Source organism: Phodopus roborovskii, unplaced genomic scaffold (assembly GCF_943737965.1).
Source record: "Phodopus roborovskii unplaced genomic scaffold, PHOROB, whole genome shotgun sequence".
NCBI lineage: Eukaryota > Metazoa > Chordata > Mammalia > Rodentia > Cricetidae > Phodopus > Phodopus roborovskii.
The window spans coordinates 2,052,179-2,077,688 of NW_026126744.1; the positions used below are offsets into that span (position 1 = coordinate 2,052,179).

General features: G+C 37.1%; 1 protein-coding gene across 1 annotated transcript in view; it reads left to right on the forward strand.

Annotated features, from left to right (window-relative positions):
• The first annotated feature begins 715 nt into the window (after nucleotides 1-715).
• The window catches only part of LOC127214538 (cadherin-related family member 3), an 89,566-nt gene continuing 64,771 nt past the window's right edge, over nucleotides 716-25,510 (forward strand). Inside the window, exons 1-4 of the mRNA XM_051174919.1 lie at nucleotides 716-749; nucleotides 1,666-1,833; nucleotides 19,602-19,772; nucleotides 25,136-25,230. Coding sequence (XP_051030876.1) covers nucleotides 716-749; nucleotides 1,666-1,833; nucleotides 19,602-19,772; nucleotides 25,136-25,230 — 468 coding nt within the window. The remainder of the gene's footprint in view (nucleotides 750-1,665; nucleotides 1,834-19,601; nucleotides 19,773-25,135; nucleotides 25,231-25,510) is intronic.

Here is a 25,510-nt window from a genome sequence, read left to right on the forward strand (position 1 = left end):
ATTCTAGATCATGTAGATAATTCCAAATTATGTCAAACTGCATATAAATAATTAAAAGTACATAAGCACATGAATACTGGGAAGGATAAGAAATCCCTTTTGTAATAAGATGTCAGGAGATTTTGCTGTAAAAAAATGTGCTATCTCTGAGGATTTTTCTTTTTAAAAGTGTTTGCTTCTGATGTGAACTTTCATGCATTTTTATTGACCCTGTACATTCCCTCTGGGAAGTACAGTTACTCTTATCTATTTTTTATGTTGGTTGGGTTATAGGCTCCCTAAGGGTGGGTCTTATTGCTTCTTGCAACTACTCAGCAGCTATAGGTATAGAGGGATTGTACAGCTAATGTCAGCTGCAGTGTTCAAAAGAATGCATGGGGTTTCTAGATCAAGAAGGATTAAAGAAGAGATCACCTGTCTTCTTGCCAAAAATTCTCCATAGGAAACCACCCATCAACTAGAAAAGTATAAATTAAATGGGTGGCATGTAATGATCCTGCCTTTGTAGATAATCTTAGCAGATTTGTTTGGGAACAAACACAAGAGCTGAAGTATTAACTCTGCACATAGTCACTCGGATAAGCAGAGTAAATCTACTGTCATCATGGTTGAGTAACAGCTTATTGACCTGCTGGCTTAACTTGTATAAAGACTGAATTTGTATAAATAGGTGAAGTTGTACATTTGTCAGTAAGTTGGAGAGGCTATCCTGAGTATGAATATCCTCAAGATTTTCTTAATATGTGGAGGTGAGTTTACATTTGCTGATCTTTTGCCTTTAGGAGACTGTGGGTATTGAAGAATGGGTCTGTACTGGGATCCTTTTAGTTTCAGTTAATAATCCTTGACTCCTTCCTTATTCTTGTATACACGGACAAATGTATGAGCAAGGAGAAAAAAACTAATTTGCCCTAGGTTCTTTTAAGCAGGTCTCCACTTAGTATTTTTTAACATCCTCTTTTTGTAGCACTATTTGCTTTCCACATTTTGTCTACTATGTAGCTATCATATAATGCATTTCTTATGTTTGTGACTAATTCCCACACTAGGTTATTCCTTTGGATCCTGTATATGCGCATATATTATCCTTTGCGTAGTATTTCACAGTATGGGAGTGACATTAACACTATTTTATTCCTGCTTTTTGCTGAGGAGGTATGGAGTTCTGAATCTATAATGAGTCACATCTAAAGCCAGAGTCTTTTTTTCCATGATGATGAAATTAATAAAGCAAATAAAATGAGAAAAGACATTGCACTGAAGAGTTGTTTCAAATAAAAATGTAATAAACCTTCTATTAAAATGTAGTTTAAGTCAACACATAAAATTCCTTCACTAAATGATCAATAACAAGGAGGAAATTGGTGAAATTTCCTTTGGACAGGAATAATCATTGTACTTGGTAATAGTTCAACAGCCTGATTGAAAGAAGAAATAAATTAAAGATAGAATAACTTGGTCTTTGGTCAAAACTCATTATGCAAGGCCCAACAGAAAAAAATATACTAAATGTCATTTAAAGGGAAAAATAAATTCTAGTTTTGTTTTAGTTGCAGCCTTTTCATCAACTGCACTCACTAATGAGCACAAACCTATGGAATGACTGTTGGTAAAATATTTCATTGTTCTTGGTTCTACTTAAGTTTTTCTGTGTTACAGCTTTAGTGTTTTCCAATATTGTGGCAGAAATTCAGATATTAATCAACCCTGTGAATTTGCTTGAAAATAAGTTTCCTGGAACAGAACTAAGCCGTGCTTATGACAAAGATGTGGCTGGAAAACCAAATGCCTACCGCTTTTTGAATAAAACTAAAGATTTTGTCATCGATGCAAGTAAATTAATTTTAGCATTTATATATTTATTTATTTTATAACTGTTACAATAAAGACTCTTAAGATGATTTAGTTATATTCCAGTGGTATGTTAGAATGTTTGCTCAAACTTTGCTTCAGATAATTAAAGTCTCTTATTTCCCTCCCCCAACCCCTTTTTGTTCCACTTTTAGAACAAGCCTGACATCACCCCAAATGTTCTTTCCTGAGTCCATTAATTAGGTTGAGAGTTGCTTTTCCTTCTTCCTTTTCAGAGCAAAAAGTAGCCCTTGAATAAAAGATAATTTGAGTACATATAGCCAAATTCAAGGAAAACACTTTGAAATTATTTTGACCAACAAGGTAAAAGCATCTTCTTGAGGATTATGCAGGGAGAACATGTTGCTTCCCACATTTCCGGCAGCACCCAGCCAGGTAGAATCTGTGCTTGATAACTTGACAAAACAGGAACAGGCTCTTAGTTAAAGCAATGAAGAGCAAGCAAAAATCACTCCTTCCTGCAATTAGCATGTGATCCAGGCCCTCTTCAAAATACAGGTGATAATTTTAGAGATTGTTGAAGGATCGAAAGATCACGAGCTTGTTTTTATCCATGATACTTTTTGTTCAAACTGTGATTTTTCATAATTATACAGTTTTCTAATTATATATGAATTTAACTTAGCATCAATTGTAAACTGAGTTGTGTCCTCCCACAGATGTTATTTATATTTCAGACAACTATTAAAATGCATATATACATTTATTTGTACATTGTACTCAAAAAATGTCAAAGCATTGCCTCATATCACTTTTATAAATTTAAGAAGAAGGTTTTAAAAATAGAAATGGCTTTATGTCTTAGTTGCAGGCCATTTGTCTTCTTAGGAGTGATCTACTGAGAATGTAGCATGTTCTACACTCTAAAACAGCCCTATTTCCATGAAAGTCATTTCCATTTCCAACTTCTGTTCACCAGACCCTCTCTTTCCACTCAGTTTCTAAGACTATACATTAAACCTCAAATTTGGAATTAATTTCCTTTGACTACTGTGTGATACTAGAAATAATTCTGTGACACTTCTGATTTACTGATTTACTTACTTGGTGTTGGTAAATGTTCATTTGTAAGCCAGAGATTGACATCTGGAATCTTTTTTGGTTGCTCTCTGCCTTCCTTTTTGAGGTAGGCTCTCTCACCAAGTATGGAGGCCATCATTTGGCTAGCCAGATGGCCAGAAAGCTCCAGGAATCGTCCTGTCTCTGTCCCTCTTGCTTTGGGATTACAGGACACCAGGCTGGGTGTGTTCACCTTTTATGCTCATCTGAATGCAGACCCTCATGCTTGTGTAGGGAGCACTTTGTCTATGGCAGCATTTTCCCAGATGGTCTCTGATTTTTTCTCAGTTGTAGTGCAGTAAAACCTTCTCCTAAGCCTCCTAGAGCATACTACTCCTTTTTATTTGACTTCTGACATTTTCCGCAAGACACTACTTTTTCCTATATGACCTCTGCTAAAGTGACAGTGTAAATCTTGGCTTGCATCCATGATGAGCACTCTGTATTTCTTGCTTACTTCTTGTTTATAATGTGAATATATCTGAATCTAATTGTGGAAAACATAGGCACAGGAACACTTAGTCTCTTGTCTTCTGTGGCCATTGCTACTGCCTAAAATGGAAACTCCTCCAAACAAGTGTTTACCCTCTGCGTCGTGCTCATCAACATCCTACTCAGTTTGTCCAATATGCTAATCCCATGTAGTCTTTTATACATAGATATTTCAGTTCTGTCTCCAATATTCATCACTTAGGAAGAAGCCAATTTTTTAAAAAAAAATATCCTTTTTTTCTTAAGCTATCTTGTGACATTTTTCTACCTGTTGGCCTAACCAAAAATGTTCATCTTCAGGCACAATTGTAGCATGTCTCCTGCTGATATTTTTCATACTCCCATATATCTCCTATCTCTGGATCAGGAAGTGGAGAGTAAGAAAGCTTCTCATCTCTAAAACTGATTCTTGAGTGTGGCTGTGGTCCTCTTTGGAATTTCCTCTGCTTATATCAGCTCCAGATACTTTACTTCTTCCCACACATGAGTAGTCATTTCTCTGGGGACTTCGGTTATCACTCATACTGTTTCTTTTTTACTTCTGCCACAATGATCTTTCTGTTTCTTTGACTTTCACACTATATCCTATCCAGTGTAAAAAATGCTCAATCCCTTCTGTGAGCCTTGTATTCAAATTTCTTTAACTTTAAACTAAATTGCTATTCACACGTCCCTGCATTGTAGCCAGAACATTGTCTATACCCCAGAACTAGATTGTTTCTGGGAATATGAGTTTTTAATGTGTTTATAGCTGCATATTTATGAACAGGTGCTCATGCACATGTGTTGGTGGGGGCCAAAGGTGGACACTGTGTACTGTCACTGCTTTGGACTTATGTGTTGAGGCAGGACCTTCACTTTAATTTATAGCTAACAAGTCTTGCATCTCAAGCTAAGCAGTGTCTTCCAGGAATCCCTTTCAAGACTGGCAATACAGGAAAGCTATGTCTGCCTAGATTTTATGTGAGTGCTGGGATCTGAACTCTGATCTTTGAGCTTGAACAAGTTATTCAACCATTGAGCAATTTCCAAGTCCCTTTTCTTTCCCTCTTAACCTCAGAATCTCAAACTCAATTTATTTTTCAAACAGCTTAAACAAAATTACTAATCACTAACGCCAAGATCCACTGATTTCTGCTTTCTTTCTGTAAATTACCTCTTCACTTTCTACCATTACAAATTCTCTATCCATTCCTTCATGACAACCTAGACAGATGAACACCAGCAAGTTCCACCGGATGCTCTCCTCTCTGCAACCTGCCAGCAAGAGAGCATTCCAGGCTCCTCCTCAGATCTCCTTCCACAGGTCACTTCTGCCCCTGGCTCCACCCCCAATGGGCGTGGCCAGTGCCACAGAAGGAGACAAAGTGAATATCCCACTACAAGTTCCTCAAAATCTTACTTGAAAGAACTCATTTGACTGCACATTTGTTGTTGCTCTGCTTTTCCTGGGCCAATGAGTATTGGGAAAACTTAACATGAACCATCATATCAATCATAAATTGTCCTCAGCAAAAAAAGTATTTGAGTAGTCCTTCACAATACCTATAGTCGGATATATCTTCATTGGCTAACATGTTCCTTTCTCAAATTTCAGAACTCTGAAACACCTAATTTTTTTTTTTATTGTCAACTGGATCATATCACATATAGGGAAAGAATATAAGCGATTTGTATACTTACTTGGGTTCTTTAAAGAAAATTGGTTTGTAATCTATCCCTTCCTGTGCTCTTGTCACAAGAGGTATGCTTTCTTTATTTTACTTTTTTTATTTCTTATTTTTATTTTACATATAGATCCCAGTTCCCTCTCCCTCCCTCCCTTCCTCCCTCCCTTCCTCCATCCATCCCTCCCATCCATCCCTCCCTCCCACTTTCCCTCTCTTCTACCCTCTCATGTCCCTCAACCACCCATCCCTTCCATCCCACCCCCCACTCCACATGTAGGGTGATGCCTTCCAGGAGGGGACCTATAAATCTGTCAAGTCATTTGGAGTAGGGACTAGGCCTTCTCTCCTGTCTCTAGAATAAGGGAGTATACCTCCATGGGAGATGTGCTCCCAAAGTCCTTTTGTGCATCAGGGATACATCCTGTTTCCACTGTCCGAGGTCCCTTAGACTACCCAGGCCCTCTAGCTGAGGCCCATTTTCAGGGGGTTTGAATCAGTCTCATGCTTGATTCCCAGCTGTCAGTGTTTGGGGCCTATTAGTTCCTCCTTTTTCAGGTCAGCTGTCTCTATGTGTTTCTGCAACCTGGTCTTGTCCTCTCCCTCTGCATCTGGATTCCAGTTCAGTTCAGTGTTTAGTTGTGTTTGCTTCTGTTTCCATCAGCCACTAGATGAGGGCTCTATAATCATGGATAAGTTAATTGTTGATCTCATTATCAGGGAAGGGCATTTATGGTAGCCTTTCCACTGTTGCTTAAATTGTTAGTTAGGGTCAGTGTTGTAGGTCTCTGGACATTTCTCTAGGTTCAGTGTTTATTCAAAACTTTCCCTCTTTTATGCTCTCTCTCTCTCTCTCTCTCACTTTCTTCTTGCCTCTATTCCTTGAACTGATTCAATCTTACTAGTCCCATATGCTTTCTCTCTTCCCCTTCACTGTTTCCTAATTCCCTCTCCACTCACTGCCCCTCCACTCCCCATATGCTCAGGAGATCTTGTCCCTTTCCTCTTTTGTGAGGGACCTTATATGAATCTCTTAGAATCCTCCTTGTATCCCAGTTTCTCTAGCAGTTTGAATTATAGGCTGGTGATCCTTTGGTATATGTCTAAAATCCATATATGAGTGAGTACATATCATGTTCCTCTTTTTGCGACTGGGTTACCTCATTCAGGATGATTTCTTCAAGTTCCATCCACTTGCCTGTGAATTTCAAGATTCCTTTGCTCCCCCCCCACACAGAATTGTATTCCATTGTGTAAATGTGCCACATCTTCTTTATCCATTCTTCAGTTAAGGGGTATCCAGGTTGCTTCCAGTTTCTTGCTATTACAAATAATGCTGTTAAGAAATAGGTGAATAGATGTCTTTGTTGCATGGATGTGGATTATTTGGGTATATGCCTAAGAGGGGGATTGTCAGGTCCTATGGTAGACTGATTCCCATTTTCCTGAGGAAGCACCATATTGATCTCCAAAATGGCTGTACAAGTTTGTACTCCCACCAGCAGGGGAGGAGTGTTCCCCTTTCTCCACATCCTCTCCAGCATAAGTTTTCATTGGTGTTACTAATTTAAGCCATTCTGGCAGGAGTAACATGGTATCTCAAAGTTGTTTTGATTTGCATTTCCCTGATAGCTAAGGATGTTGAGCACTTATTTAAGTGTCTTTCAGCCTTTTTGAATTCCTCTATTGAGACTTCCCTATTTAGTTCTATACTCCATTTTTTAATAGGGTTATTTGGTGTTTTGTTGACTAGTTTCTTGATTCTTTGTATATTTTGGATATCAGCCCTCTGTCAGATGTAGGATTGATGAAGATCTTTTCCCAGGCTGTGGGCTGCTGTTTGGTCTTCTTAAGTGTGTCCTCTGCCTTACAGAAGCTTCTCAGTTTGAGGAGGTCCCATTTATTAATTGTCAATCTCAGTATCTGTTATGTTCAGGAAGCAGTCTCCTGTACCAATTTGTTCAAGGGTACCCCCCACTATCTCTTCTAAGAGGTTAAGTGTGGCTGGACTTATGTTGAGGTCTTTGATCCATTTGGACTTGAGTTTAGTGTGTGGCGATAGACATGGGTCTACCTGCAGTCTTCTACACACCATCACGCAGTTGTGCCAGCACCATTTGCTGAAGATCTTTCTTCCTCCCATTGTATACTTTTAGCTGTTTTGTCAAAAATCAGGTGTTTGTAGGTGTGTGGATTAATATCAGGATTTTTAATTTGATTCCATTTGTTTACCTGTCTATTTTTGTGCTCATACCAAGCTATTTTCAGGACTATAGCTCTGTAGTAGAGCTTAATGTTGGGGATGGTGATGCCTCCTGAAGTTCCTTTATTCTACATGGTTGTTTTTGGTTATCCTCGGTCTTTTGTTTTTCCATATAAATGTGAGTATTATCCTTTCAAGGTCAGTGAAGAATTGTGCTGGGATTTTAATGGGGATTGCATTGTATCAGTAGATTGCTTTTGGCAAGATTGCCATTTTTACTATGTGTTTCCTATCTATCCAAGAGCGTGGGGTATCTTTCTATTTTCTGGTATCTTCTTTAGTTTCTTTCTTTAAAGACACAAAGTTCTTATTATATAGGTCTTTCACTTGTTTGGTAAACGTTACCCCAAGACACTTGATGTTGTTTGTGGCTATTGTAAAGGGTGATGTTTCTGATTTCTTTCTCAGCCCCTTTGTCTTTTGTATATAGTAGGGCTACTGGTTTTTTTTTTTTTGTTTTTTTTTTTTTTGTTTTTTTTTGAGTTTATCTTGTATCCTGCTAGGTGGTTGATGGTGTTTATCAGCTGTAGGAGTTCCCTGGTAGAGTTTTTGGGTCGCTTATGTAAACTTTCATATCATCTGCAGATAGTGAAAGTTTGACTTGTTCCTTTCCAATTTGTATTCTCTTGATCCCCTTTTGATGTTTTATTGCTTTAGCTAGAAATTCAAATACAATATTGCCGAGATATGCAGAGAGAGGGCAGCAATGTCTTGTCCCTGATTGTAGAGGCATTGCTTTAAGCTTGTCTCCATTCATTTTGATATTGGATGTTGGTTTACAGTATATTGCTTTTATTATGTTTAGGTATGTTCCTGGGGGTAGCTGGTGGCCAAATAAAAGCAGGGAAGAGAGAGAAAAGAGAAAGAGAAAAGGGGGAAAGAGAGCAAGGGAGAGAGAGAAAGAGAAGTGAAAGAGAGAAAGAGAAAGAGCAAGAGAGAGAGAGAGAGAGCAAGAGAGAGAGAGAAAGAGTGAGAGAGAAGCACACTTGGCACACTTGCTTTAAAAGTGATACTTGGGCATGGATAACTGAGTCCCCTGGCAGCCAGGTAAAGCTTGAGCAGCTAGGTAAATCATGAAGTAGATAAAACATGGCCATGAGCATCCGCCCATCATCAGGTCAGCAGACTGCTCTTTCCCAACATTCCCACATCTTACTGTTGTTAAAAAGGTGGGGGATGGGTGTGGCAGGTTAGGGAATAAGGAATTTGAGTTCTCAAGACTGCTTCCTGCTGACTTGGGGCAGTGATTGTCTTTGGGAGAATGAGAAAGCTGGAGGGGGGGGGGTAGTGATGCCATGTCCTCCTGGTAGCTGGTTGTGTCATCGCATTCCTGACTGTATGGAACTCTGGCATCTTTTTGAAACCTGGCAAGATATTAGCAGAACAGAGGACAAGGTTAAGTTTAGAAAACAAAGATTTTTTTACTAGGTCCTGGTACTGGGGAGAATTGTAAGATGAGGGAGGGGTTCCCAAGGCGAGGAAGGGAGCCCTAGGACCAGGGAGAGGTTGAATATTTATTGGAGTGAATCTGACCTGTTTGGATGGGTCCAATTTGGTTCCCTGGAACTTACAAGAATCCTTTGAATTTGTGAAACATAAATATTAAGACACATTAGTAGCATACTCATGTTAGAAATGATTTGGCTGAAAGAATTAACACATACAACTGGCAGATTTTTAGCACAATGAAAAGCACATTAATTTTGAGCTTATAGTTACAGTTATGATCGTATAGTAGCATAGCATGGTGTTTAGTACTGTCAGAATTGATTAGTAGCTCATTAAAACTTTATGATTAATGTTAAGAACATGAACAGTAGCAACCTTAAAATACTTGTTTGTGAAATATGTTTTGTAATAGTTGGAGCCTTGGCTGCTGCTTTAAGCTTACAAAACTACCACTTGTCAAAAGCGTCATAGTTCTTGAGAAGGATAAAATTTTACCTGAATGATTAGAGAGTAACAGAGACTCACTAGCTGGCAGCATGGACAGCTCCCTCAGGTCCTCCAGTTGTTGAGGCTTTAAGGATGTCTGCCTTGTGGTGATGGCACAAGACCTGTGGATTAAGAGCTTTTGGAAGACTTACCTACCATTGGTCCAAGCAACGTGGAGAAAGTTGATTCCACTGCCCTTTTGCCCACAGTCCTTAGAGCCCTTTGCAGAAGTTGAGATGAAAGGCAGGATTGCTCAGTGGCTAATGCTGCCACTTTTGTGGGTGGAGTTTCTTCAGTGCCCACCAGTCTTCTTGGAGGAAATGGGTGGTGCCAGCTGCTAGCCTGTCTTTTTGTTATAAAAGCTTTTTAGTGAAACATTTTTTTAAAATGCCATATTCTCTAGATCACTGAGCATTTGAGGGCTGTCTGACTGTTCAGTATACCTTAGTATACAAAATTTGTCTTCAGTTATTTGCCTTGCCTTAAGCACATAGGTGGCTAGTTGAGGGTTTATCCCTGTAATTAACTGGACCCAAGCTGAGAGGCTGTGGAGGGATGTTTTACTCAGAGCCCTCCAGCCTGACTGTAACTGGTTTTAACTTAGTAGGTTATACTTACACCTGTAAAGGACAAAGAGGTAGAGAAAACCTCCCTTTGATAATGGAAGCTTAACCTTTATAAACAGCTTACAGGAAGGATTGGGAGACTTAGTACAGTTGAATTTAAGTTGTATAGAGTTAGCTAACATGTACATATAAAATTAAGTTTAAATCACATGTACAGATGTATTAAACAGCACTGGGTAAAAATGAGAAGAACCAGAGTGTGATGCTATGTGTAACAGAGTCAGTGAAAAAAGAAATTAGAGACAAAGAATAAAAGGCAAACGGTAAATGAATTACAGGTTCTGTTGGTGGCAGAAGCTGGCTAGACTCACTCTGCTTAGGAAGGAGGCTGGTGTAGCAAAGGGAAGGACCATGGGGTGTGAGGCTAGGCCACATGGTCAAGATGGTGGCTGCCATAAACATATCTCCAACAACTGGCAGCTTAAGCAGATGTTGCCCTAGCCCAGTTCACTATAGGTCACTGGCATCTGCACAGAGAAAAAACAAAGTAGAAGAGCAACAGAGAGAACAAAGGACAGTGAGACATTTGAACAGGAGTATAAGATGCCTAGCAGAACAGAAACTTTTAGGTGGAGGGAGGTTCCCACCCTGAGATAGGCTGCAGCTGCGGTGGCAAGAGAGTTTTAGTGTGGCTGGAAGAGAATAGAAACAAGTTTAGGGAGAGAGATTGTTTAGCAGAGAGGTACGGAAAAAAAAAAAAAAAAAAAAAAAAAAAAAACCTCCTCTCATCTACCTGTTCGCTGGCAGTAATTTTGGCCAATTTGACTTATTTCTAGGGGACATCTAGACCACTTGTCAGCCCAAAGGTAAATAAGTTGGGTGCCTTAACAAGTGGAATTAAGTGAAAGGGTGAAAGGGTTTTAAATTTTCTATTAGGCATCCAGTGGAGTGGAGGAGGATATTTCCTTGGTTGGCTTATTCCCTATGGGTGAAGTGAGAAGTGACCAATCAGTCTTGGAACTCGTCAGCTCAAGAGTGTGGCCACATGATAAGCGAGAATGGCAGAGTGTTATTCAAAACTCATCGGCCTGAAAATGTTACCAGGGCAAACAGAGGCCAGAGGACTCAGCAGTTCGAGAACAGAGAGGCTTGAAGCTGGGAACAGAGATCCTGCCCAGGGAGGGCAGTATGTCATTCACCCATGAGGAATGTACCCAACCCTAAGAAAACAGGTCACAATTAAAAAAAAAAAAAAAAAGGGTACCTTACCTAATTGAAGCTGGTGTGTGATAGTATTTCCAGCAAATGGGTGGATATAAGTGGACTGCTGGTTTGGAATCGGGTCCCAGAGTGTTTATGGCTTGCCATCCACCAACAGACAGCTGACGAGTCCTCGAGGAGAGCCTGACCAAGTTCCAGGCACCAATGTTGTTCTTTTGCTATAATTCTTGCCTAAGAAACACAAACATGAGACTCAGCACCCACATGGAGTTTATTAATAGAGGGGAGAGAAAGGGGGGTAGCTGGTGGCCAATGGAAAGCAGGGGAGAGTAAGAGAGAGGAGAGTAAGGGGGGAGAGAGAGAGAGAGAGCAAGAGAGCAACAGCAAGAGAGAGACAGAGAGAGAGAGACAGAGAGAGAGAGAGAGAGAGAGAGAGAGAGAGAGAGAGAGAGAGAGAGAGAGAGGAGCAAGAGAGGCACACTTGGCATGCTTGCTTTATAAGGGAAACTTACACAGGAAACTTTCACATTTTTAACTGAGTCCCCTAGCAGCCAGGTAAATCTTGAGCAGCCAGGTAAGCCATGAAGTAGATAAGACATGGCAATGAGCATCCCACCCATCATCAGGAGGCAGGGTCAGCAGACTGCTGGTTCCCAACACCTACTTGGTCATGTTGGATGATTTCTTTGATGTATCTTGGATTCGGTTTGCTAGTATTTTATTGAGTATTTTTCCATCAATATTCATGAGGGATATTGGTCTGTAGTTTTCTTTCTGAATTGTGTCTTTGTGTGGCTTGGGTACCAAGATGATTGTGACCTCATAAAAAGAGTTTGTTAATGAACCTTCTGTCTGTTTCTATTGTGTGGAACATTTTGAGGAGTATTGGTATTAGCTCTTGCTTGAATGTCTGACAAAATTCTGCACTGAAGCCATCTGGTCTTGGGCTTTTTTTGGTTAGAAGGTTTTTGATGACTGCTTCTATTTCATTATGGGTTATAGGTCAATTACATTCTTGATTTAATTTTGGTAAGTGATAGTTATCCAGAAATTTGTCCATTTCTTTTGAATTTTCAAATTTTGTGGAGTACAGATTTTCAAAGCATGACATGAAAATTGTCTTGATTTCCTCAGTGCCTGTTGTTATGTTCTCCTTTTCTGATTTTGTTAATTTGCATGCTTTCTCTCTGCTTTTGTGTTAGTTTGGATAAAGGTTTGTCCATCTTGTTGATTTTCTTAAAAAACAATTCTTTGTTGCATTGATGTTTTGTATTGTTTTCCTGGTTTCTATTTTATTGATTTCAGCCCTCAATTGATTATTTCCTGGTGTCTGCTCCTTTGGGGTGAGTTTGCTTCTTTTTGTTCTAAGGCTTTCAGTTGTGCTGTTAATTCTCTAATGTGACTATCCTCTGTTTTCTTCATATGGGCACTTAGTGCAATGAACTTCCCTTGTAACACTGCTTTCAAGGTGTCCCATAAATTTGGGTATGTTGTGTTCTCATTCTTGATGAATTTTAGGAGGTCCTTAATTTCTTTCTTTATTTCTTCTTTGACCCTGGTATGCTGCAATTGTGCATTGTTCAGCTTCCATGAGTTTGTAAGGTTTTTGCGATTTGTGTTCTTGTTGAATTCCAACTTTAAAGCATGGTGGTCTGATAAAATACAGGGGACTATTCCAATTCTTTGTATCTGTTGACTTTTGTTATGTGGCCTAGTATGTGGTCAGTATGTTCCATGTGGAACAGAGAAGAAGGTATATTCTTTTGTGTTTGGGTGGAATGTTCTATAGATGTCTGTTAAACCCCAAATATGACATAACTTCTGTTAGTTCTTTTGTTTCTTTGTTAAGTTTCTGACTGGTGGTCCTGTCTAGCAGTGAGTGGGGTGTTGAAGTCTCCTACTATAAGTGTGTAAGGTTTTATGTGAGGTTTGAGTTTTAGGTGTGTTACTTTTACAAATGTGGGTGCCTATGTATTTGGGGCGTAGATGGTCAGAATTGAGACTTTGTGCTGATGGATTTCTCCTGTGAAGAATAGGAAATGTCTGTCTTCATCCTTTTGATTGATTTTGGTTTGAAGTCAAACTCATTAGATATTAGGATAGTCACACCTGCTTGCTTTTTGGGTCAATTTGATTGGAAGATATTTTCCCTACCCTTTACCCTGAGGTAATATCTGTCTTTGAAGCTTAGATGTGTTTGTTATATGCAGCAGAAGAATGGATTCTGCCATCTTAACCATTCTGTTAGCCTGGTTCTTTTTATAGGCAAGACCATTAATGTTGAGGGTAAGGGCCATTGATTATTAATGCTTGTTTGTTTTAGATTTGTTGTTGTTGTTGGTATTGTGAATATATTTGTCCTGCCTTACCCTTGGGTTATGGTGAAGTGGGATTATGTATTGCCTATGTCTTTAGGAGTATAGTTAACTTTCTTGGGTGGAGTTTTCCTTCTAGAACTTTCTGTAGGGCTGGTTTTGTAGATACTTATTGAGAAAAATCTCACCTTATTGTTAAATAATTAAATAATTTGTGTTCTCCGTCTATAGTGTTTGAGAGTTTTGCAAGATATAGTAACCTGGGCTGGCATCAGTAGACTCTTAGTACTTGTAGAACATCTATCTAGGACCTTCTGGCTTTGAGAGTTTCCATAGAGATATTAGGTGTGATTTTGATGGGTCTTCCTTTATATGTTACCTGGCCTTTTTCCTTCGCTGCTCTTAATATTTTTTCTTTATTCTGTATGTTAGTTGTTTTGATTATTATGTGTTGAGGGGTCTTTATTCTTTGATGTAGTCTATTTGGTGTTTGGTATGCTTCTTGCACTTTAATGGCCATGTCCTTCTTCCAATTGGGAAAGTTTCCTTCAATGATTTTGTTGAATCTGCACCTTTGAGCCGGGCTTCCTTACCTTTCTTTATGCCTATTATTCTTAAGCTTGGTCTTTTTACAGTGTCCCACATTTCCTGGATGTTTTGTGTTAAGGATTTATTAGATTTAAATTTTTCTTTGGTTGATGAATCTATTTCCTCCAGTTTATCTTCAGGGCCTGAGATTCTTTCTTCAATCTCTTGTATTCTGTTGGTTATGCTTGTGTCTGTAGTTCCCAATCATTTTCCTACTTCCAGCATTCCCTCAGTTTGTGTTTTCTTTATTGTCTCTCCCTCCGTTTTCAAGTCTTGAAGTGTTTCACCTATTCAATTGTTTTTTCTTGGCTTTCCTTACATTCTTTAAGAGATTTATTCATTTATTCCAATTTTTTGTTTGTTTTTCTCTTCCACTTCTAAAGGGATTTCTCACTTCATCTTTGAAAGCCTCTATCATTTTTTTGAAGATCTTTTTAAGTCGTTCTCTTCTGCTTTATCTGCTTTGCTGTGTTCAGGTCTAGTTGGTGTAGAGTCCCTAGATTCTGGTGGTGTCATGCTTGTCTTTCTATCGATAGTTGTTTTCATTTATTGCCGTCTTCCCATCCCTTCTTCCAGTGGGTGCAGTGGGGGGTCTCTGTCTCTTTATGCTACTCTCCCAGTGGTCTTAGGTGGGTCAGACGTTCGATGTCTGTAGCTCTGGGTGGTTCAAGCTCTCTAGGAGGTCTCTCCTCAGGCATGGGCCTCCAGCTGAGGCCCAGCGATGGGTGTCAAAAATCTGGCAAGCAGGGATTTAGGATGGTCTCATGGGAATAGGCAGATCTCTGGACAGGGCCTGGAACTCCTGCAGAGGACCAGAGATCGAGGTGTGCTTTCTTGGGATCTATTTTCGTCCTTCCATATTATTATGAGTTCCCCTCGTATTTTATCCTCTTCTCAGTGATCATCTTGAACTGATTTAGTATTAATCTTTCCTTATGTTTTGTGCTTCTTTACTTTGATAAGTTTCAGTCATCATTTAAGACATTCTTATTAAAAGTCACATGTCTCCACAAAACATCTCAGTTCTTATCATGTTGCTCAAGGTCTGTAATGAATTCTCTTTAGCATTGTTTTTAATTTTGCCTTTGTTGTGTATTCTTGAATAAGTTTCAGTAAAAAGTGTGGTTCCACAAAATCATATCATTCTACTTTAATGATATTCAAGGATATAGTTTGGTTGTGGCCTCACAAAATCTTATTTTTGTTGTTGTAAGAAGTTACCGTTTGTTTTTTAAAATCGCTTTTTTAAAAGCTGCATTTATTTTTATTTATCTGTATGGGTATTTTGCCTACATGTATGTCTATGCACCATATGTATTTGTTGCTTCTAGAATCCATAAAAAGTTGTTGTTGGATCCTCTTGACCTGGAGTTGAAGTTTTTTTTTTTTTTTTTTTTTTTTTTTTTTTTTTACTATGACATGGATGCTGGCAATAGATCTTGGGTCTTCTGGTCTTCTGGATTAATAATCAGTACTGTTAACCACAGAGTCACATCTCCAGCTACCACATTCAACTTTCCTATGACACTGTAGTTTACTGAATTCCACCAACTATACTTTTTCTCCACATGTTCTTAATCTGTACATTTTCTTTGCTTATTCTCTATATTGTGTTATTCTGTTTTATATTGATTTCTGTCTGCTTATTCAACCCTGTGTTTATCTCTTGACTAAAACCTCACCAATCTATCACTTTACTACAGCTACAAAATATATTTGGATGATCATTGAATATACACAGAGCCCAAATATTATCGAACATTATCAGTGCACTCTAGATCAATATATTTAACTACAAAGAGATACTCAGAAACCCCTTAAAGTTAATTATTTAAATATTGCTTGACTTGTTTTTCCTAAAACCTACTTCAACTCTAACCTTTGTGGGAATTCTATATATAATACATCACTCTTTTGAGGCAATAAACAGTGTGCAAGAAAATATAACCTTGAAGTACCCTATGACCTGCATCATCTGCTAGTTTGCAGAACATCACACACTGCGTGCCCTTTAGAAAATGTGTGACAAAGGTGGATTGCACACTTCCCTCACAGCTTTTGTTTGATTGAATTCATCCCAAATTGTTTGGATTCTAATTATTTGGTATATAATCTTTATCTTTAACATCACTGTTTCAAGCCATTTCCCATCAGATCTCATGTAATGTTTTATACTGGTCTCCACAACAACTTTCTTGATTCCAGACTACTTCCATTAGCTTCTCTCTCTCTCTCTCCCTCTCTCTTGTTTGTTTTTTTTTTTCTTATTTTACATATCAATCCCAGTTACCTCTCCCTCATTCCCTTTTTATCACCCTCCCTTCCTCCCATGACCCACAACCACCCTCCCCACCCAACTCCACATGTAGGGTGTTGCCTTCCAGGAGTTATCATCTAAATCTGTCAAGTCATTTGGAGTAGGGACTAGGCCCTCCCAACTGCCTCTAGGCTAAGGGAGTATCCCTCCATAGGGAATGTGCTCCCAAAGTCTTTTGTGCACCAGCGATACATCCTAATTCCACTGTCAGAGGTCCCTTCTCTTTATTGACAGACCTTTTATTAAAAAGAAAATATGGTCATTTAGTGCAATACTTTGATACATACATACATACATACATACACACACACACACACACACACACACACATATATATATATATATATATATATATATATATCTGTTATGCCACATAATTATTTGATTGGTTCCTATTTTCCCAAGATAAAAAGAAAAACTCCTTAAAACATTTCAGAAATCTCTTTAAAATGTGACTCATTTTTTAGTTTTATTTCCAAAAGATGACATGTTTGATACATGTTTTATGTATTAACCAAAATCTCTGCATAGACTTCTTTTGCTGGGTTTTGAACATAGCATGCCATTTGTCTTTATTCTTCTCCTAAATAGTTCCTTCACATCTTTGATTTGACAGTTGAGAAATAAGAAAAGAGCATCATTTTAGAACTCACTCTCATCTCCTTTACCCAACTTTTCCGATCTACATGTTTTTTCTATTTTGTTGTGCCATACAAAAAAATCACTTCAAAATAGTTGTCTGGGACCGTACTGTTTCATTTCTTACAGGTCTTAGAGTTGGCTAAGTGACTTTTCTAATATACCTCTGTTCCTTTATGGGTTATGAATTTTGAAAAGGTTTTCAAATCTGTCTCAAAGAAAGAGTTTGACCAATCCCTGAAACTAATTTATCAATATTATCTAAACATTCTTAGTCAGAGTTCATTTTCTGTGAAGAAATACCATGCCCTTGACAACTCTTACAAAGGAAAACATTTAAGTGGGGTTGGATTACATGTTTAGAGGTATAGTTCATTATTGTCATGGTAAGAAGCATGACAGCACACAGGAAGACATGGTGCTACAGTAGGAGCTGAGAGGTCTACATCATGATAAGTAAGCAGAAGAAAGAAAGAGAGGCACTGGGCTGTGCTTGAGCATTTGAAACATCAAAGCCCACCCATCCCCAGTGACACACTCCCTCTAACAAAACTGCATGTGCTCCAATACATCTACATCTCCTAATAGTGCCATTCCCTAGTTACCAAGCATTCAAATCTAAAAGCCTGTGGGGACCATTCCTACTCAAGCCATTGCACATTCTTTATTTTCTCTAACATGCTCAGGATTTGGAAGTATATAATTCATGATTAGTTGGTTCTATTGCTACTAAACCTGCAAGGCTCTGAGACATGGTAGTGATGCATGACAAGAAAAATGCAGCTTACCTCATGGGCAGAGAGAAAAAGAGGAAGGTAGTGAGTGAGAGGAAAGAGGAGACATGAAAGATATTAGGGATACTCCCTAATAACATGAGGAGCTGTCACCCGTCCCCAACTTATGAATAATTTGTCACATCCTGATATCAACAAAATGGAACTTAGCTGTTAACCCATAAAACTGTATAGCACATTCTAGATTCAAAAGTTGATCATTTGCTAAAGCTACTCCTTGTAACTCATCAACTAAAATTTAGGACTACACTGGTACCAAAGTACAAGCCATCATGAATCTACTTCTTTGGTAGTTGGGCATTTAAACCCCAGATGCACTCCTATCTTACAATTTATCTGCACAGATACAATCTTGCATTATATTCTTAACACAAAATCTTTATAGGGAGTTAGAGAAGACTCATAGAGTCATTAACTCAAATTTAGTTTATTCATTCTAACAAGATGAGACCTGTTAGGAGACACTAGAATAAATAAATCCTGTCATTGATTCCAGGTTGCATCTAGCACCACACTTTGAAAATATTTCTTGAATATTTGGGAACAGTAACAAGCTCCATTTTAGTGTGAGTGATATTCAAGTAAGGTTATGTTTGTCTCTTGCTACTACTTGAGTTTATTAGCACTTAACATTCCATTAAATTGAAAAGGAAATCTCTAAGAACTAATAGGAAGTTTGTTTCAGGAAAACTTACTATTTGTGCTTTTTGAATCCATAAGATAGTATCAGTAAGTATATATGTTTTAAAAGATAGTTTGTTGATAATAGTGAATTTCTCAGAATTTAAAGTACGTTTTCTCTCTACTCAGTAAATTTCTTTAAAAGATGATATTATGTTTATTTTCAAGCATCTTATTAGTTGAAAAGTATCTCTAGTTTCTTTTAAAATATGTGGGCTTAATAAAACTTATATGCCTAATAATAAAAAAAAGTTTGCCTGTCTATAAATTTCTTTATTTCATCTATTATCTCTGCTTGTCTCAATTTAACTGATCATTTCAAAGCTGAGAATTAGGTTAGTCTTGCAGTAACAGTATGCCTCCTTCCACAACATAAAATTCTTGGTAACAAACTTTATCTTACTTTCAGATCAAAAGGCTGCAAAACACAGAGGACAGGGGCTGGAGAGATGGCTCTGTAGATATAGCACTTGCCATATAAACATGAATATTTTGAGATCAAATCCTTAGCACCCATGTAAAACCTGGGCATGGCAATGGTTTTTTGCAATCCAGCGCATGTTGGAAGAGGTAAAGATCCATGGTGCTTGCTGGCCAACCAGGGTATCCAGGCAGTTAACTGAAATAGTGAGAGATCCTGGCCCAATAAAAGGTGTTAAGTGATCAAGGAAGACATCAACATTAACCCCATGTAACATACTCCAACAAACATGTATATGCCATTGCTCCCACACACATTATCAACCTCATGTCATGAATTTAGGGTGAACTTACTTTAACTAGTGAGGCTCAATATAAATAAACAATCTCATTTTTCTTTGTTTTTGTCAAGTTACAATGAAGGCAATGATATCTCTATGATTTCATAAATAATTTTCAATAAAATGTTTTAGAAAAAAAAGTTTATTAGAACAAAATGTGTCAAAATTTATATATTTATATTTTTCTTCTTTGTAGGTAATCTACTTTCATACCTATTTTCTTTTATATCCTTCATGAAAGATTCATAAATTAATTGTGCAACTTTGGATAGATCATTTCATTTCAAATTTAATTCATTTATATAACATTTATAATTTCTAATTTAACACATTTCTAGATACTTCAGATATATTTTTATAGATAGAAAGACAGGTATCGTAGTATGTATACTGATAGACAGTATTTCTGATTTTAATTATCTCTTTGTTAGATTCTGGTGTCATCACAGCTACAAAAATCTTCAATTATGAGACTGATCCAACCAGGTTTCTACTTATAGTTGATACTGGAGGGGTCATGAGACATGTTTTGACCATTAATATAATTGATGTTCCAGAACCTCCAGACTGTACTGCTGACCCCCTCTTTTCTTCAGGTTCAGGTATGAGTCTTATTTTTTTCCTATTATTTAGTTTCAATAGAAATCTCCAGCAAAAGAGATAAGACATATTATTCAATATGGAAATATTTAGTAATATAATTAGACAAAGAATGTAGTATATACAAATATACAAAAATATGCCAGTGTACACATAGAATAGATTGAAAATATGTTGGCTAGGTTAAAAATTTTACTTACATTTGTGAGGTTAGAAAAAAACCACATTAAATTAGGAAAATAATTCTTAAGGACATTTATTTAAAAAGTAAGATAGGATGAAGTTATAAGTAAGTAAATGAATGAATGACTCTTCCTTCTTGGTTAACAAGTGAGTCTTTCAGAAATCCTGTTTTGCTTATATTCTCATTTTTATTTCTTTTTATGATTAAAATCTGTCATCATGAAATATTTCATCAAACGTGTTCTACTTTTTCTGACAATGATTTTCCAATTAAATCATTTTGAGCAGTGCTTAGCCTGTGTTCTCTGTCATGCATCATATTCTTTTAAGTATAGAAATACTGTGTAACAAATATTTTTTTCAAAAAATTTAAACAACAAAATAGTTCAATTACTTCAAAGTGAGTCACTCATTCTACTTATTTTGTGAATATGGAAGAGATGTGGGAGCGAAGAATAAGTTATTGACAACTGAATGCCTGGGACTCAAGATTTGAACTGATGAGTTCATTCTCATTCAACTCTATGCCTGTAGCAGAAATGCAACAATGCATACCTGAAAGCAAGCAGGTGTATTATTGTTATTTACCAGCAGTGGAACATCAGTTTCTTTCTTTTTTATTTTTTCACTCTTTCTTTTTGGTTTTTCGAGACAGGGTTTCTCTGTGGCTTTAGTGGCTGTCTTGGAACTAGCTCTTGTAGAACAGGCTGGTCTCGAACTCACAGAGATCTGCCTGCCTCTGCCTCCTAAGTGCTGGGATTAAAGGCGTGCACCACAACCGTCTGGCTGGAACATCAGTTTCAAACACCCTTTTTTTGTGTGTGTCACAAAATAAGTCTGCTTTGTATATTTAAATAAATTTATTTTATGGAAATTTTTAGTTTTATTTTAATTCATAGGTCATAGAAACACCAACAGAATTATAGATGTAAGTTATGTGAATATCTTTAAAGATATAGAGAACAGACAGAGGAAGGCCAGCCAACAGTTTGTTTCATTAATCCAGAAAGGGTATGGTACATTTTGGCTAGGAATGTGGTAGACATAAATGGAAAGTATTGTTTTGATATGTTTAAACACTAGATGAGCATGATGACAAACTAAGTAAAAAAAAAGAAAGAACTTAGGTTTCTGATTTGTACAACTGGGATCCTCAAGCATAAAAGGGAAACTGACGAACAGGCACCATTTGAAGAGAATTGTGAGCTTACTTTGAACAATTTGAGTGTTTGTTTGAGGATTAGGCAATAAATGAGGACCCTAAGCATAACAGGCAAGCAATCTTCCATAAATGGCACCCCAGCACAACATATCATATTTGTTATGCCTCTGTTACATATATCAAAGTAGGGATTTTAGTTAGCAGTTGAGCTCAGAGGTCTTGTATAGGGCTATGAATGTTTGTAATTGAAACCATGGATTTGGATGAAACTACTCAATCACAATAGGGAATTAGAGTAAAGGAAGGCAGAGAGCCAAATCTTGAAGAACATATAATGACATGGGGAAAAAAGTTAGCTTGCCAAGGAAAGAAAAGAAGTGCTGGTAGACAAAGAAAGAGTTATGCCATGAACAATAGGGAAAAGAACATTCCAGGAGAATGCCAGGTGCATGCTTAGTAGAATTGTATTCTACAATTAACTCAAATGGGGAATTGCAATACTCATTGCTTTTCAACAAACAAAATAAAGAAACATAACTAATGAATCTAGAAGCTATTTTACCATGTCATGTGTAGAAGTCAGAGTGTTGCAGGTTGGTTTGGTTAAGTGAGTCAGAGAAAAGACAACATTTTTTTAGACACCTCAGTATAAACTTGGAGAGAAGGCATTGGCTGGTTATCTGGAAATGCAAGACTTCTGTCTAGTTTACTTCTTTTTAAAAGAGGACATTGGGGGTAATGTCACAAACAAACAGAAGATTCAATGGGATGTTGAGCATGCACAAGGGGAAGTACGAATGGATGGGATACAAGGCACAGCTGGGATTAATGAAACATCTATCACGGTTTGCATCTCTCTTTTGAACAGTAATGTCTTTATTTAACATTTTAATTTATTTTCTGTTTATCAAATTAAAAAATGCCTTGCAATTTTATATTTTTCTCCTTTCAAAATATACTTGTATTATACATTCTGAGAACATATTAATGACCCGAGTGTGTCAGCTTGTGTATCTCCTTAAAAGACATCTTTATCACTGCAATTAAAAGTGTCAGTCCATAAAAATGATTTATTGCAACTCAATTTTGAAGATAATAAATTTGAACCATACATTTCTTTTGGAAACATGAAGTAATTTTTAATATACCATTTTAAAATTTGAAATGTGCAAAGCAAAATCAAGTGTCAATATACTAAATGAGTCATATTAAATTTTTAAAATTTAAAATAAATTAGAATTTCTGTATATGGAAGTATGTCTATTATATTGTCCTCAACTAGCTGCATCTAGAAATGTAATGTGTATTCCATAAAGTTGATGCAAAAGTATCCTTTATGTCTTTTTACTGTCATGAAAAATGTTCCCTGACAATCACATGCAGTTTGTTTTGTTTTGAATAGGAACAAACACATGCATACACATTTTCAGTGGTGTTGGCTGTATGCTTAACTAAACAAATACATTCTTTTCATGTTTAATTTTTCCTTCCTCTTGTAGTCAAGAATTAGGTATCAGATTATCCCTCTTGATCTACCCTGAGTTCTTTGACCCTTTCTACATCTCAAGCTCTTAAGACTGCTGAGTTTGATAACTAAACACTTCTTACTTTGGATTAACTTCCTGCCTGGGAGGGGATAACAAGTGTGTGCTCAATGATGGCAGATTAAGGAGATAGTTACTGGAAACTGTGTGTTGTTAAGACACTGTTGGACAGAATTTGAAAAACTGCACCAGCACTTTGCCTTATCAAAGAAATTAATAGCTAGTCAAGAGATTGCCAACTTTGATTTTCCTAAGAGTTGTTTTACATAGATGCTTGAGTTTGGAGCAACTCTTTCCTAGTGGTGCTCTTTTGTCGGCCAAGGGATGAAAGAAGAATCACTTGTGGAAATGTTGATGAGAAATCTGTAACACAGAGAGTAAGTTTGGTCTATTTGTCAGGCAAGCATGGATGTACAAGTAAGTTTTAGGAAACTATTTCTGCTGTAGAATGGACATAAGATTGAGTAGGAGGTGAAAAGATAATATAAACTCTGACAATTGAAAGGTAAAAAAAGAGTTGGGGCCACATAGGCAATGCTTGCTCATTGTGATGTTTTACAGAAATGCTTATATTTACGTGCTAAAGAGAAGTAGACAGAAGTGACAGCATGGCTGAAAATGAGGGTTAAAGTCAGAACAATGAAAGAGCGGACAGTGATCAGGTTTGCTCCTTGTGGAGAAGTGCCTTCATTTCCTGTCCAGGGACAGAATGCACATCTGTAAGTGGTTGTGCAGAACAGAGCCTCTGAAGGAAGTTCTGCTCATACTGGCCTAACTGGTTGTTTACTTTGTAATAGCTTGATAGCCGATCTCTGGACTTCAAGATAGATGAAATGGAGTTAAGGGTTTAGAGAAAAAGACGTTTGAAATAATGTAAAAAACACTAATGAAGAATTGTTTTGGAACATTGAAGGTCCAGTAGAGTTAAACCTTTCACAGTTCCTTGCCAATAATAGCTAGGGCTCATAAAGACTCATTTTTCTTTTGACAGTTGGCCAACAGTTGAACAATCCAATAGGACAGTAAGTCCAGTGCTATGATCACTTGACTCACATGAGTTCTAGATGCCTGCATCTGTCTAGTTATGCTTAACTTCATTCATCTACTTAAAATCTCAATTACTATCCAGAAGTAAATTTGCTGTATTTTATTTGACTTTAAGGAAAAAAAAATAAGTTTTCAGATGTTTGTAAGTCTTTCTATACCTCTCTACACTACTGTACACTCAGAATGCTTTGAATAGAGTTTTTTGGTTTGCCCTTTCAATATATTTAATTTTTCTTTATTATTATTATTTTCTTACATATGGATCCCAGATACATCTCCCTTCCATCCTCCAATGTCTCGACCCTCCTTTCCATACCATTCCCCACCTACTCTACTGGGAGGGTGAGGACTTCCAGGAGGGATCATCAAAATCTGTCTATAGAATCCATCCTTCTGCTGCAGCAAGTCTTGATTTAATTTTTCTGGTAACAGTTTCACATCATAATTAAACCTGGTGTTAGCTTTTTTTTTTCTTATTAACAGCTTTGCTGTGTTATTTTTTGCTTAGCATATTGCATCATAGTGACATGAAAACTTAAGACACTAATTCCCGATTTAACTAATATTTTATTCTTCATGTTATTAATCCACCTAAATTGTCTTGGAATTGGGTGAGGATAGGTCTTTAAATTACACTAAAGTGCACTTTTCTTTACTGATATTTATTCTACCTCTTCTTTCTCCTCCTCCTTCTTCTTGTATTGGTTCTGGAGATGTGCCCTCAGCTAGGTCAAAGTCTCATAGTAATTTACTTTAAACATTACAACATTTAAATTTAGTTGGGCAGGTTGGTAAAGTTTGATTTTATTATAATTTTAATATAGCCTACTAATATAAGAATTAAGAAATTTAAAAATGCCTTGTCACTTATTTTGAGTTCAAGTTTCAATAAGGTATAATGGAACAATACACACACACAAACACACACACACACAAACACAAACACAAACACACACACACACACAGACATACATGTATGCATAGGTGTACTTATTTTGGAAATCAAGGAAAAATTAATTTAACTTGTGTTTTCCATTCCACCCATCCATGCCATATTTTGTACAAGATTTATGCATTTTTAAGACCTGTGTTTCAAAGTGATACTATAAAGTTTATGAGAGTAGCCACCTACTTCTATAAGTAACAGTCCCTAGCAGATGTATAAATACTTTGTGGTACCCTACTAGAACCTCATGTCATGGTCTTGCTTACTAAACTATAGTGACTGCCAATAACTCCATGGTGTGAGGAAAAGCACTCTGTGGGACAGGAAAGATGACAAAGAAGCCAAAGAAGAAACAACAAAATAGAGGAAAAATGACTAGTTGTCTTAAATTGTTTGAACAGTGGCCCCACAATAATCCAAAATTCAAATTAACACAACTAATATTTTATTTTTGATATAATTTTTAAAATTTTTGCTTTGCAGCTACATTTGAAATAGCTGAGGATTATCCACTCTTTAAATCCATTTATAAAGTGACCGTATCAGATGAAGACATTGCACATGGTGACAGGCTGAAAGTAGGTAGCCATTATTGTGTGAAATGCATATATTTCTAAAGTTGGCACACAGGGCAAAGTGTATGAGACTATTTGGAAGAATAGAAAATGTAATTTAATGAACTCAGTGAAATATTTATGTTAAAGCTGAAAAATACTTTAGAAGATTATTTTAATGTAATATTATACACACACACACATACACACACAACTATAAACCAGTTTGTGTGTGTGATTTTGATGCTTTGCCTTCCTAAATCATAGCTATCTAACTTAAAGTGATTTGTTTTCTCAGTTGATT